Source organism: Nicotiana tomentosiformis, chromosome 11 (genome assembly GCF_000390325.3).
Source record: "Nicotiana tomentosiformis chromosome 11, ASM39032v3, whole genome shotgun sequence".
Lineage (NCBI taxonomy): Eukaryota > Viridiplantae > Streptophyta > Magnoliopsida > Solanales > Solanaceae > Nicotiana > Nicotiana tomentosiformis.
Window position 1 is genome coordinate 110,935,811 of NC_090822.1, and position 13,015 is coordinate 110,948,825.

Below are 13,015 nucleotides of genomic sequence, written 5' to 3' on the forward strand. Positions count from 1 at the left end.
GAAAAACCGTTAGTTTTTTGGAGAGGGGAGGTTGGTTCGTTCTCTCGATTCCTTGCTTTGCCTTTGCTCCTATTTTGAGGTCATGTTTGAGTCACCCTGGGTAACGTTTGGCTACCACAAAAAAAAATTGACTTTCAAAAAACATGCATTTGTGAAAATCGTTTATATAAAATGTGGTTGTGATAATGCATGAGAGAAAATAGTTTTGTTGAATTAGTGATTGTGACATGCTTCTGAGACACTGCAACCTCCTCCTCAAAATTCTGCCCCAGTTTATATGCATACTTCTGGCGGTACATTCCTTGACGGTTCTAAATATGATGAGATCGGGGAAACTCGAGATATTACCCCCGTTTCTGACCATAGAGGAACTGAAGAAATTATTATGATGTGACCAAACCCACACGGCTGCCTACGTATCCCCTCTTAAACAGGAATCAGGTCAAGCGTAGTTTAGGTTACATCAAATAGAAAGTGCAAATATAGTCTTAAACATAATATCTCTTGACTGCATCTGAATTGATAGGTTTTGGCCATATCTCTCTATCCATTCTTGCAAGTATAAGCGCTCCTCCTATTAGTCCTTGGTGAACCATGTAAGGGCATTGCCAATTGGGTGAGAATTTTCCCTTTGCTTTATCCTGATGTGGGAAGATCCGCTTCAACACCAATTTCCTCGGTGTGAATTGCTTTGAGCTGACCTTTTTATTGAAAGCCCTTGCCATTCTGTTCTGGTAGAGTTGACCGTGACACACTGCGTTCATTCTTTTACCATCAATGAGAGCTAGTTGTTCGTACCGGCTCCGTACCCATTCTGCATCGCTGAGCTCGGTTTCTTATATAATTCTTAAGGAAGGGATCTCGACTTCGGCATGGATAACAACTTCGGTACCATAGACCAGTAGATAGGGAGTTTCCCCAGTTGTTGTACGAATGGTGGTGCGGTATCCGAGCAAAGAAAATGGTAGCTTTTCGTGCCATTGTCTGTAGTTGTCCACCATTTTCCTCAATATCTTCTTGATATTCTTGTTAGCGGCTTCTATGACTCTATTCATTTGCGGCATGTATGCTATAGAATTTCGATGCTTGATCCTGAATATTTTACACATAGCTTTCATCAGGTCACTGTTGAGATTGGCGGCATTGTCAGTAATTATTGACTCGGGCACTCCGGATCGACAAACAATACGATCCCGGATAAAATCTGCTACGACCTTCTTAGTCGCAGTCTTATAGGACATGGCTTCAACCCATTTTATGAAGTAGTCTATGGCCACCAAAATGAACCCGTGTTTGTTTAAAGCAGCGGGTTTAATTGGTCCGATGACATCCATGCCCCAAGCAGAGAAAGGCCATGGTGAACTGGTTGAATTGAGTTCATTGGGTGGTACTCGTATCATATCAGCATGTATCTAGCATTGGTGACACTTTTGAACATATTTGATATAGTCTGTTTCCATAGTCATCCAGAAATACCCTGCTTTTCATATCTTCTTGGCCAAAATGAAATCGTTCATGCGAGGTCCGCAAGTTCCAGCATGTATCTCTTCGAGCAATCTAGATGCTTCCTTGGCATCGATACATCGCACTAATCCCAAATCAGTAGTATTTCTATACAGAGTTCCCCCACTTTGAAAGAAATGACTGGCCAATGTTCGAAGTGTGCGCTTCTGAGTATGTGTAGCATTCTCTGGGTATTCTCCCTTTTCCAAGTATTCCTTGATGTCGTGGAACCATGGATTTCCGTCGAACTCTTCTTCAACATGAGCACAATAGGCTGGCTGCTTATGAATTCCTATTGGGATAGGGTTGATGAAATTCTTGTCTGGATGTTGTACCATGGAAGACAAGGTAGCTAATGCATCTGTGAACTCGTTCTGAATCCTCTGAACATGTTTGATTTCTATCTTTGTGAACCTCTTGATCAACTCTTGTACACAATGCAAGAATGGCAATATTTTAGTGTTCTTAGTAGCCCATTCTCCTAGTACCTGTTATACCAATAGATCAGAATCTCCAATTACTAGTAACTCCTGAACGTTCATGTCAACGGCCAACCTGAGTCCCAAGATGGAGGCCTCGTATTCTGCCATATTATTGGTGCATAGAACCTGAGTTTTGCAGATAGCAGGTAATGTTAACTGATTTCTGATACTAAGATAGCTCTGATGGCCACTCCCTTGAAGTTTGCTTCTCCGTCGAAGAACATCCTCCAACCATCGTATGCTTCGGTAATATCTTCACCTACAAATGACACCTCATCGTCGGGAAAATACGTCTTCAGTGGTTCATATTCTCCGTCTACGGGATTCTCCGCCAAGTGATTGGCTAATGCTTGCCCCTTGACTGCCTTCTGAGTTACATAGATAATGTCGAACTCACTTAGCAATATCTGCCACTTTGTTAACTTACCTGTAGGCATGGGTTACTGAAAGATGTATTTTAGTGGATCCATCCTTGACATGAGATATGTAGTGTACGCACAGAAATAATGTCTCAACTTCTGGGCTATCCATGTTAGAGCACAGCAGGTGTGCTCCAACAAAGAGTAACGGGCCTCGTAAGTCATGAACTTTTTGCTCAGATAATATATCTCTTGCTCTTTCCTCCCAGTTCCGTCATGTTGTCCTAGAACGCAGCCAAAGGCTCCATCCAACACAGACAAATAAAGTAGCATAGGTCTTCCAAGTTTTGGTGGGACCAACACGGGCGGTTTAGATAAATACTCTTTGATTTTGTCGAAGGCTCTCTAGCATTCTTCAGTCCAGCTTATTGCAGCATCTTTACTCAACATCTTGAAGATCGGGTCACATATCACCGCTGATTGTGCTATAAAACGGCTGATATAATTGAGGCGTCCTAGAAAACTCATCGCAACCTTCTTATTCTTTGGCGGTGGAAAGTCCTGGATAGCTTTGATTTTTTACGGGTCTAACTCAATACCTCGGCAACTGACGATGAAACCTAGCAACTTCCAGTAGGGACTCCAAAGACATATTTTGCGGGGTTGAACTTCAAATTGTATTTTCGAAGTAGGTCGAAAAACTTTTTCAGGTCTGCTATACGAACTGAGCTCCTTTTGGATTTGATGATAATATCATTGAAGAGTGAGCTACCCAGGAACTCGGCGAGCCCGGGATGATATGGCGGTCCAGTTCATGAAAACAAATCCTTCTCCCACTGTCTGAATGGTAAGGTCTTCCTCCTCCTCCTCCTCCTCCTTCTCCTCCTCCTCAACAATTGCACTGCAGTCCATGTCTTTTTCATCTAGAAACAGCTTCCTCATACCGGCCAAATTCTCATTTTCTTCAGATCCCCGCATCATGTCAGCTTGATGGAATGTCTGGTGCAAAGGTGGTATGGGTTGTTCCAGTGGATAGTAAGTGGCGCGCTATGGCGGTATCTATTCCTGATACTCTTGCACGGTATATTCATATCCGATTCCAAAGGTCGTGCCATGATACTGTGGTTGTACGGGTTTAGTGATCCTCTGAAGCTTTTTGCCAAGACCCAGCCTGGTTCATATCCCGTCCATAACAATATGCTTTCTATTTTCTTTCTCCACCATCGATCCTTTTCAATTGCGTTCAGCCTCTCAATGCGGTGATATGTTTCTCCGCCCAACTTCCTCATATTTTCGATGACTGGAACAGTCTGGCTGGTGTATATAGGGTTACTTCTGTCTCCATGAATGATCACCTCCTGATGATTCCACTCGAACTTCATAACCTAGTGTAGAGTGGAAGCCACTGCCCTAGCTACGTGTATCCATGGTCGTCCCAACAATAGGTTGTAAGTAGCAGATATATCTAGCACTTGGAACTTAACATCAAACCAAGTCGGATCCATCTGTAGATCAAGGTTGATTTCCCAGATAGTGGATCTTTGGGATCCGTCGAATGCCTTCACATTCATGCTTCCCATCCGTATCTCGTGCAGGCCTTTATCTAATCTCTTCAGATTGGTCAGTGGGCCTATGTTCAGGCTTGAGCCTCTATCTATCAGGACCCTGGCAATGAACATTTCCTCAAATTGCACTGTGATGTACAATGCCTTGTTGTGACTCAACCCTTCTGGCGGTAACTCGTCTTCGTGGAAAGTAATTTTATGACTCTACAGTACTTGTCTGACCATGTTAGCCATCTCTCCACTAGTGATGCCGGTGGGTACATAAGCTTCAATTAACACTTTCTTCAAGGCATGATTGTGTGCGTCTGAGTTTTACAACAATGATATGATGGATATCTGAGCGGGGGTCTTGTTCAGGTGGTCAACAACGGAGTATTCCATTGCTTGTATCTTCCTCCAAAGATCGTCAGTGCTAGTCTCAACAATAGGCGGCTTAGGTACGGCTTCTTTGCGCACTCCTCGCAGATTCTCAGGTGTGTAAACTCTGCCAGTTCTAGTCATACCTTGCGCGGCACCTGTTTATTCCATTTTGGCTTTTCCCTTTCTTCTTGATTCCATAACATAATCCTATGGGACGACATCAGGCTCGTAAGATGGTGTGGGAGCTACCATTACAGCGAAGGGTGTAGCTACCTCAACCTCAAATGGTGCCTGGGTTTGTACCACGACTGGCGTGAGGGTGACCGGAGATGTTTTGGGAGTGTCTCCTTCTCGAATGAGTCCGATGGACCCTTCCTGATACCATTCCTCATCAGTTTCTATTACGTTCACCCTCCTACCCCAGTGATCCGAGGGAGGGTTATTGCGGACATTCGGTATAGCTTCTTTTGATTGTATAATCTTAGTGTCGATCAGTGTTTGAATCTTGTCTTTCAACATGTGGCCCTCTTCAATGGTATAACCCTTCATGCCTGAATGATAGGCACATGCTTTGTTGGAATTGATCCACTGGGAAGGATTCTCAAAAACAATAGCAGGAATAGGGGTGACGTAACCAGCGGCCTTCAGTCTTTCATACAGTTGGGTTATGGGTTCAGCAATTGGGGTGTATTGTCTGGGAGTTTTTCGGTCAAAATTTGGACGTGGCTTTGGGTAGTTTTGACGGGCGGGTAGAGGTGAATGGTAATATGCAGGTTGTGTGTTATAGGTACGGTAGGTGGTGGCAGGGTATTGGTATTTTGGGGGTGAGGGTTGATATGTGGGTGGAGGTGTTTGGTATGTGAGGGGAGACTTCGGGCCCTGGGCTACCATCACAGCGCCCACTTCTTTCTTTTTCGAGATACCTCCTGATTGCAAGGCTTTATTTATGGCTTGCATCACCTTAAAATTAGTCACCATCCCATTCTTGATTCCTTCTTCTATTCTCTATCCTAACTTGATGATGTCTGAGAACTTGTGATTCTCAATAACCATCAACCTTTCATAATACTGCGGATCTTGAGCTCTAACAAAGAACTTGTTCATTTTCTCTTCTTCAAGCGCTAACCTTACCTTTGCGGCTTCTGACCTCCAACGAGTAACATACTCGCAGAAGTTTTCTGTCGGCTTCTTCTTGAGGTTTTGGATATAGAAAATGTCTGGCGCGTTCTCTGTGTTGAACCTGAATCTGTCCATGAAATCTGATGCCATACTTACCCAATTTGCCCACTTCTTCGGGTTTTGACTGATATACCAAGACAAGGCATCTCCTGTAAGACTTCATATGAATAGTTTCATGCGTATTTGTTAGTTCTTACCTACTCTCACAAGCTTGTCGTAATAGATTCTCAGATACACCTTCAGATCACCAGTGCCATCAAACATTTCGAATTTGGAAGGTTTGTAACCCTCCGGCAGTTCCACATCTGGCTGAATACACAGATCTTCATAATTCAGACCTTCAATGCCTTTCCCACCTTCAACACTCCGGACTACTCCTGTAAGTTTCTTGAGTTCCTCTGCCATGTTTTGAATGAGCAGGTCCTTCTCAGTCAGTTCAGGTATGTATAGCGTATGCTGCGGGGTATGGGGTAAGGTTTCTACATATATCGGATTGCTTTGATGAGTTCCTGGAACTTGGGTATATGGGTGGTCGTTGGTTGAGTTTTGGGGATCAAGAGTAGGTTGTGGTGCATTTTGGGGAGTGTGGTAAGTAGTGGTTTACGGGTATTGAGTTGGATGATGATGATGTTATTGAGGGGATTGCACTGGCGGTGGGTTAAGGTTCTGGGGAGGTGCAGGATTATGATACTGGTGTGGTGCGGGAGGATTTGGAGCTATGGGTGGTGGATTCTGGTTTGGTGTGTTTTGTGACGGTGTTTGGTTTTGGGATGTTGGATTTTACTGGTTGATGTCGGGGATGTCGCGCCCCTCTTTCTCGCGAAATCGGGTTTCGACATTGACAACTCTTTTAAAAGGAAGGGTTATTAAAAGAGAGAGTCGCCACCTAACGGATTAAGGTGCGCTAGGGCACCTATTTGCAAATGACTAAGGTTTACTAGTTTGCATCACCAAAGATCGGGTAAGAGCTCAAATTACCTCGAGGAGAAGGTGTTAGGCACTCCTCGAGGTCCACAATGGTGGGTCCCAGCCGAACTCAAATCATGTGAATTAGTCTAAGAGAAAAGAAACAATTTGGATAAAGAAAGAACTATTTTAACAGGAATGGGGAGGGGGGGGGGTCCTAAGTTTTTTAGCCTAAAGGATCACACCGTGCAACATAAATAATACTTCGTAAATCTCTCAAGATGGGGTGTTACTCATATTATTCAGCGAGCACAGACTATCATCTCCTGCTACCCGATTACTATCTTTAAGTTGTTTACCTAAAGCGCTCTATTTGATTCTAAGTCATACCCTATGCGTGCACTACCCGTCCCATGCCTATGGTCCAGGAGGCATTTGGACCTCTATTTTAGGGTAGTTCTAGACCTTAACTTAGGTTGCTCAAAAGGAGAAAACTAGGCGACATAAAAAAAAATAATTAGGACTATCAAATAGAAACAAGTATGGGCTCAAGTTACCCTCTGCCTTTAGACATCAAATGCACGCCAAAATGATTAGCATTAACAGGTTTTATTAATTGCAAAATGCTATAGGCAGGATATCTATGTGATATTGAGCAGACAGTCGTATACAAAGTTAATTTCTTAATGCGATTATTAGGACCTACAAAGTTTGCCTACCGATTTTAGCATGATACAATTAAGCCTACCAGCATGGTATCTAGGTGTTTTGTGCGATAGTAAATAGTGGCAGGTCACAGAAACAAACCTAGAATTATTTGTTTTAATCCTATAGGCATGTTTTCTAATGAAGGTAACAGCACAGAAAACGGGCATAAACAACAATTAAAAGGAATCAGGCGTGCATTCTATAACTTGATCCAGTTTGAATCCTATAGGCATGATTTCTATAATTTGAACAGTTTTGAATCCTATAGACATGATTTCTACAATCTGAACAGTTATTGAATCCTATAGACATGATTTCTATAATCTGAACGAAACAATATGCAAGCAGGAGTTCACACACACATCGGACCATACCATTTCTATAGGCATGGTTTGTAACGGAACATAATTGAGCCAAACATTGAGCCTATGGACATGGTTGCTAACACATAATGACTGAACACAATAAGACACTTAGAAGCATGATTTCTAACATATAACATCCAACATCACAGCATTAACCCTATAGGCAGGATTTCTACCCCCACTTTATAGCAAGTATAAAATAAGAACTCTTTCCCATTTTTACTAATACCCCAGAATTGTTATTACAAATAATTATTACAGACCAGAATTTAATGAATGAATTACAAGGTAAGTAAAACTAAAGGGAGCCTACAGCAGTCCCAAATACACCTGGACAGGTCAGGCCTTCAACTCACAGTAGTTCCAAAAGCCCATGTTCATAGATACACAATAACCAGTAGTGAATGATTCACCCATATTTCAAGGATAAGCATATAGAACCCAAATCTCTAGTGTGTCAGAGTTCTCAAGGGCTTCAGGAACCCAGGGCAGTGCTCACACTAGAGAGATTGATCAGAAATAGTTCAAAGAAAGACTAGCGACCAGGTCCTAGTGTGTCAGAGTTTACAAGGGTCTCACATGAACCCTGAGCAGTGCTCACACTAGGGAGGTCAGAGGACAGAACCTAAATAGCTTTGGCTTCCAGCCAGCTAGGAGTAGGAATTCAGAAGGATTAGGAGAGTAGAATGAATTAGGGAATCCACTTTAGGAAAGAGTCACATATTGAGCATATACAAACAAATGGTAGACATGCTTGAACTTAGGCAGACTTAGTCAAGTTTTTAAGAATTAACAAAGTCACATGCTAATAAGGCCAGTTCATAAACATGTTCACAGTGATAACAGAGACTTCAGATCAGGCTAAGTCATAGAAAGAAAACACATTAATTAGCAGTAGGAACCGATTAATACAATCTAGTAGAGGTATCATAACATAGTGAGAACAGAACTAAATAGGTCATAACAAGTTCAACAAACAAACATTATAAATCTGTTAAGGCACACATCTATACATGGCTAAAGAGGTATGAAAACATGTTTAACTCTAAAAGATAGTCCTCAATAACACAGAATTAGGCAGATTTCATTAATCAGCTTAAACTAAGTTCAAACATGTCTCAACTACAAGTAATAGCATTTAGGACAACATGGTCTAATTGCAGTAACACATTGAGCAAGTAATCATAATGAAATGGCATAGGATTCAATAACTCACCCGTTAAGATGAAACAGGGAAGAAAAGAATCCAACAATGTAGCAAATATCACCAAACAGAAGCAGAACTTGGAGATTTCTGGCCTTGGCTTTCAGCCGGCCAGGAATCAAAGCACAGAGTTAAATTACTCAAAAGAATAGGAGTATACATCTTTTGTTTATAGTAGTGAAAGGATCTTTCGAACTTTTTTAATCTCCTGCCTCTTCAAAGGGGAGTGGGGAAGGGTTTAAATTGTGCAGAGATTAGAGCATAGAAATAGCTAATTTAAATACTAAAGGCAAGTACTTAAATCAGTAAAATTGAACCCTAAATTTTAGGTAAAAATACACAAAATCGGCAGAAAAATAAGGAAAAGAATCACACAATGCATATAATGAACATAAACAGGAAATTATTCAAAAGAAGCACAGAATCGAACCAGATTTGGTTCAAGTAAAAAGGGTCTGAAACCCTAATTGTAGGTAAACCATAAAATCGGCAGAAAATAAGGCAAAGAATCAAATATTAACATAAAAATAAACATAGGTAAGAAATTATTCAAAAGAAAACTTAGAATCGAACCAGATTTGGTTCAAATAAAAGGGTTTGAAACCCTAAATTAGGTAAGTGAAGGGAATCGACAAAAATAAGCAGATTCACAAGTAATAGAATGAATATAGACAGAAAAATGCTAGAAATCAGAGTTGGAACCAGTTTAGGTTCGAATCAAAGAAAAATCTGGAACCCTAACCTTTAAGGTTTAGTGCGAATCAACGAGATATGAGAGAATCGATACAAAATAACGTGCTTGGACTCAAGGTTGTCCAGATTCAAGAGACAAATATAGATTTGGACAGAATCAAAGTGTGGTACTTGCCATGTTTAGGCAAGTACCTAATTCACTTTGTAACATAGCACCAAATAAGGGAAAAACACCGAAATGGCAAGGGAATAGGGAAAGAATCCCATTAGGAACGGGATTTGGGGGGATTTGGGTGAGGCAGCGGAATTAGGGTTCATCAATAGAGGGGAAATAAGGGCGGCGGGTTTAGGGAAATTAGGGTTAGGGTAGAAAGAAGGGAGATATAAGGAAAGGGGGTGGTTATTTGTGGGCCGTTGATCATCTTTGATCAATGACTGAGATATAAATGGACTGGGGTCGGGTTTTAATGAATGGGTAAGGGTAATTAGGTTAGGAGTATTGGGCTTGGGTGAATTGGGTTGGTTTGGGTAGTATTAGGTCCGAAATCAATTAAAATTGGGACCAGATTTTAAATACCCAAATTTAACCAATAAAATAATTTGTAAAAATAATAGATAAATAATAAAAATATCATTTGTGCATAAAAATGAGTTAAAACAAATATTCAACATTATAAAAATATAAAAAGGTTATTTTTGCATAAATAAAGTAATTATAAGCACATATAGGCTATTATTGCAAAAATATGCAATATTAGCCTTTAAAATACAAATGTAATTATAACAAATGTACTAAAAATATTTAAAATCTAATGTGTGTAAATGATGAGTTTAGATGATAAAATAATCATAAAAATTATTTGTAAGGTAATCAATGGGTATTTATATAATAAAAATACGGAAATAAATTGATTTAAAGCCTTTAAGAATTATGGAAAATTATGAAAATACTTGTATATGCTTGTAAATCAAATGATGATGCATATGCACTATTTTGAAAGTGTATATATATATATATATATATATATATATATATATATATATATATTTGAAAATTTTGAGGGAAATATCGGGTATCAACAACTGCCCCTCTTTACCCAGGAAGGATGAAAGAGTTGTCGGGTAAAGAAATAATGACCAATTTTGACCGAATGGGGTGTTTTGAAAAATATGGGTCGCACCCTGGTCTCTGAGCTGCCTACATATCCTTGATTATACAGGAATCAGGCCATGTGTAGTTCTGGATCCGACGGTGGAATAAACCGATGGAATTGTTGTAAGAACGGACTAAATATTCTGGATATGACAGGTTGAGAATGGTTACGGATATTTGAGTGGGAATTAGGTGAGAATAAGTAACGTACGGTGGTCGGTTGCATTTGAAATAATTGAAGGATATGAACGTTGAATGGAAACTGTAGCGAAGATTGCTCCCGTTATGAGAACGGTTACTTCCCGAATTACCTGCAAACTCAGAATACAATGCATGCATACAGATTATCGCATAAATTTGAACATAATGGAAATTACCTTTGGACCATGGAGATCGTCCTTGGACGGTGAGGATGACGTCCTTAGACCATGATGTCCCGGGTCATGAATTGTGCGGTAAAGGATTCGCAAGCTATGAAATGATGTTCTCGGGCTATGAAGATGGTGCCTCTGAACCATGATGCCTTTGAATAATGATGTGCAAGATTAAGAGATCCTCAGGCCATGGCATGGTGTTTCCCGGCTATGAGGATGATGCCTTCGGACTATGACGCCTTCAGACAAATTGACTATGTATCAGCCCATGAGATGCAGAGATATGATGCTTGAGATAAAATAAGATAGAGCTTAGTCCTGTATAGAGTCGGGAGCAGAGCTTAGTCCCGAGAGAAGAGAATAATGTAAGGTTTGGAGTAGAGCAACATTTGTGGTTATGCAAGGAGAGACAATGCTTAGTCTCATGCAATGAGAAGGCAATGCTTAGCCTTGTGCAGTTGAGGAGGCAGGGCTTAGCCTCATGCAAGATAGAGACAGTGCTTGGTCTCATGCAAGGGGAAGGCAATGATTAGCCTTATGCAGTTGAGGAGCAGGTCTTAGCCTCATGCAAGATGTGAGACAATGCTTAGTCTCATGCAATGGGAAGGCAGAGCTTAGCTTTATGCAATTGAGGAGGTAGGGCTTAGCCTCATGCAAGATTTGAGACAATGCTTAGTCTCATGCAAGGAAAGGCAGAGCTTAGCCTTATGCAGCTAAGGAGGCAGGGCTTAGCCTCATGCAAGATTTGAGACAATGCTTAGTCTCATGCAATGGGAAGGCAGAGCTTAGCCTTATGCAATTGAGGAGGCAGGGCTTAGCCTCATGCAAGATTTGAGACAATGCTTAGTCCCATGCAATGGGAAGGCAGAGCTTAGCCTTATGCAATTGAGGAGGCAGGGCTTAACCTCATGCAAGATTTGAGGCAATGCTTAGTCTCATGTAATGGGAAGGCAGAGCTTAGCCTTATGCAATTGAGGAGGCAGGGCTTAGCCTCATGTAAGATTTGAGACAATGCTTAGTCTCATGCCATGGGAAGGCAGAGCTTAGCCTTATGCAATTGAGGAGGGAAGGCTTAGCCTCATGCAAGATTTGAAACAATGCTTAGTCTCATGCAATGGGAAGGCCGAGCTTAGCCTTATGCAATTGAGGAGGCAGGGCTTAGCCTCATGCAAGATTTGAGACAACGCTTAGTCTCATGCAACGAATAAATAATAAGTGATAGCGGAGTATTTCTTAGCTGTGGATGAATTCAGTAGCTTTGTTGTTGTGAAGACAGTGATTCTAAGGTGCGCACGTACTGGCGACTATCTCTTGTTTCTGCATTCAAAGAAAAATTGTGAGTTTTGCGAGGGAGGTTGGTTCGTGCCTTTGTCTGCTACGCTCCACGTTGGAATCCTGTTCAAGTTACCATGGGTAGTATCTGGCTAAAAATAAAGTTTTTGAAAAATATGCATGCATAGTGATTCAAACACAGTAATGTGCAATTTAAAATTTGATTAGATGAACCAGTAACTGTGACACTATCAGAGACATTACGACCTTTTGCCATAAAATTTTGAGGGTCCTCCTCAAAATTCTTCCCCAGTTATCTAGGCGAATTTCTGGCTATTCCGCATACGGTGCTGTTGGCTGAGCTTGCCCCGAAATTTTGAGGGTCCTCCTCAAAATTCTGCCCCAGTTTTTGATTATGGGAAAAATGAAAATTGTATTGAATTGTGACCGAACCCACAGGGCTGGCTACGTATCCCCTCTTAAACGGGAATCAGGTCAAGCGTAGTTCAGTTACATCATAAGAAGAAATGCAAACAGTTTAAACATAGTATCTTTTGACTGCATCTGAGTTGATAGGCTTTTGCCAAATTTCTCAATCCATTTCTACGAGTATGAGTGCTCCTCCCGTTAGTACCCTGTGAACCATATAAGGCCCTTGCCAGTTGGGTGAGAATTTTCCTTTGGCTTCATCCTGATGTGGAAAGATTTGTTTCAGCGCCAGCTGCCCCGGTGCGAACTGTCTAGGTTTGACCTTTTTGTTGAAAGCTCTGGACATTCTGTTATGATAAAGCTGACCATGACACACTGCATTCATTCTTTTCCCATCTATAAGGGCTAATTGCTCATAGCGGCTCCTTATCCATTCTGCGTCACTGAGTTCAGCTTCTTGTAT

General features: G+C 41.2%; 2 protein-coding genes across 2 annotated transcripts; both read right to left on the reverse strand.

Moving 5' to 3' along the window:
- Positions 1–1,484: 1,484 nt before the first annotated feature.
- On the reverse strand, positions 1,485–3,322 carry LOC138902022 (uncharacterized). Its single transcript, XM_070189827.1, has 3 exons — positions 3,182–3,322; positions 2,156–2,353; positions 1,485–1,991 (listed from the first exon to the last, which is right to left on the reverse strand). Exons 1-3 carry the CDS (start codon positions 3,320–3,322, stop codon positions 1,485–1,487), a joined length of 846 nt encoding a protein of 281 aa, XP_070045928.1.
- A 1,952-nt stretch (positions 3,323–5,274) lies between these two features.
- On the reverse strand, positions 5,275–5,853 carry LOC138902023 (uncharacterized). The gene is made up of 2 exons (XM_070189829.1): positions 5,646–5,853; positions 5,275–5,597 (listed from the first exon to the last, which is right to left on the reverse strand). The coding sequence occupies exons 1-2, from the start codon at positions 5,851–5,853 to the stop codon at positions 5,275–5,277; spliced, it is 531 nt and encodes a 176-aa protein (XP_070045930.1).
- Positions 5,854–13,015: the final 7,162 nt, after the last annotated feature.

Excerpts from the sequence above, each read along its gene's own strand:
- LOC138902022 (XM_070189827.1), bottom strand. The coding sequence starts at position 3,322 with ATGCGGGGATCTGAAGAAAATGAGAATTTGGCCGGTATGAGGAAGCTG. Across the intron at positions 2,354-3,181 it reads AAGACCTTACCATTCAGACA|AAGGCAGTCAAGGGGCAAGC; the intron begins GTGGGAGAAGGA and ends TATGTAACTCAG. Across the intron at positions 1,992-2,155 it reads TGGCCATCAGAGCTATCTTA|GTACTAGGAGAATGGGCTAC; the intron begins GTATCAGAAATC and ends TTGGTATAACAG.
- LOC138902023 (XM_070189829.1), bottom strand. The coding sequence starts at position 5,853 with ATGGCAGAGGAACTCAAGAAACTTACAGGAGTAGTCCGGAGTGTTGAA. Across the intron at positions 5,598-5,645 it reads CGACAAGCTTGTGAGAGTAG|GAGATGCCTTGTCTTGGTAT; the intron begins GTAAGAACTAAC and ends GAAGTCTTACAG.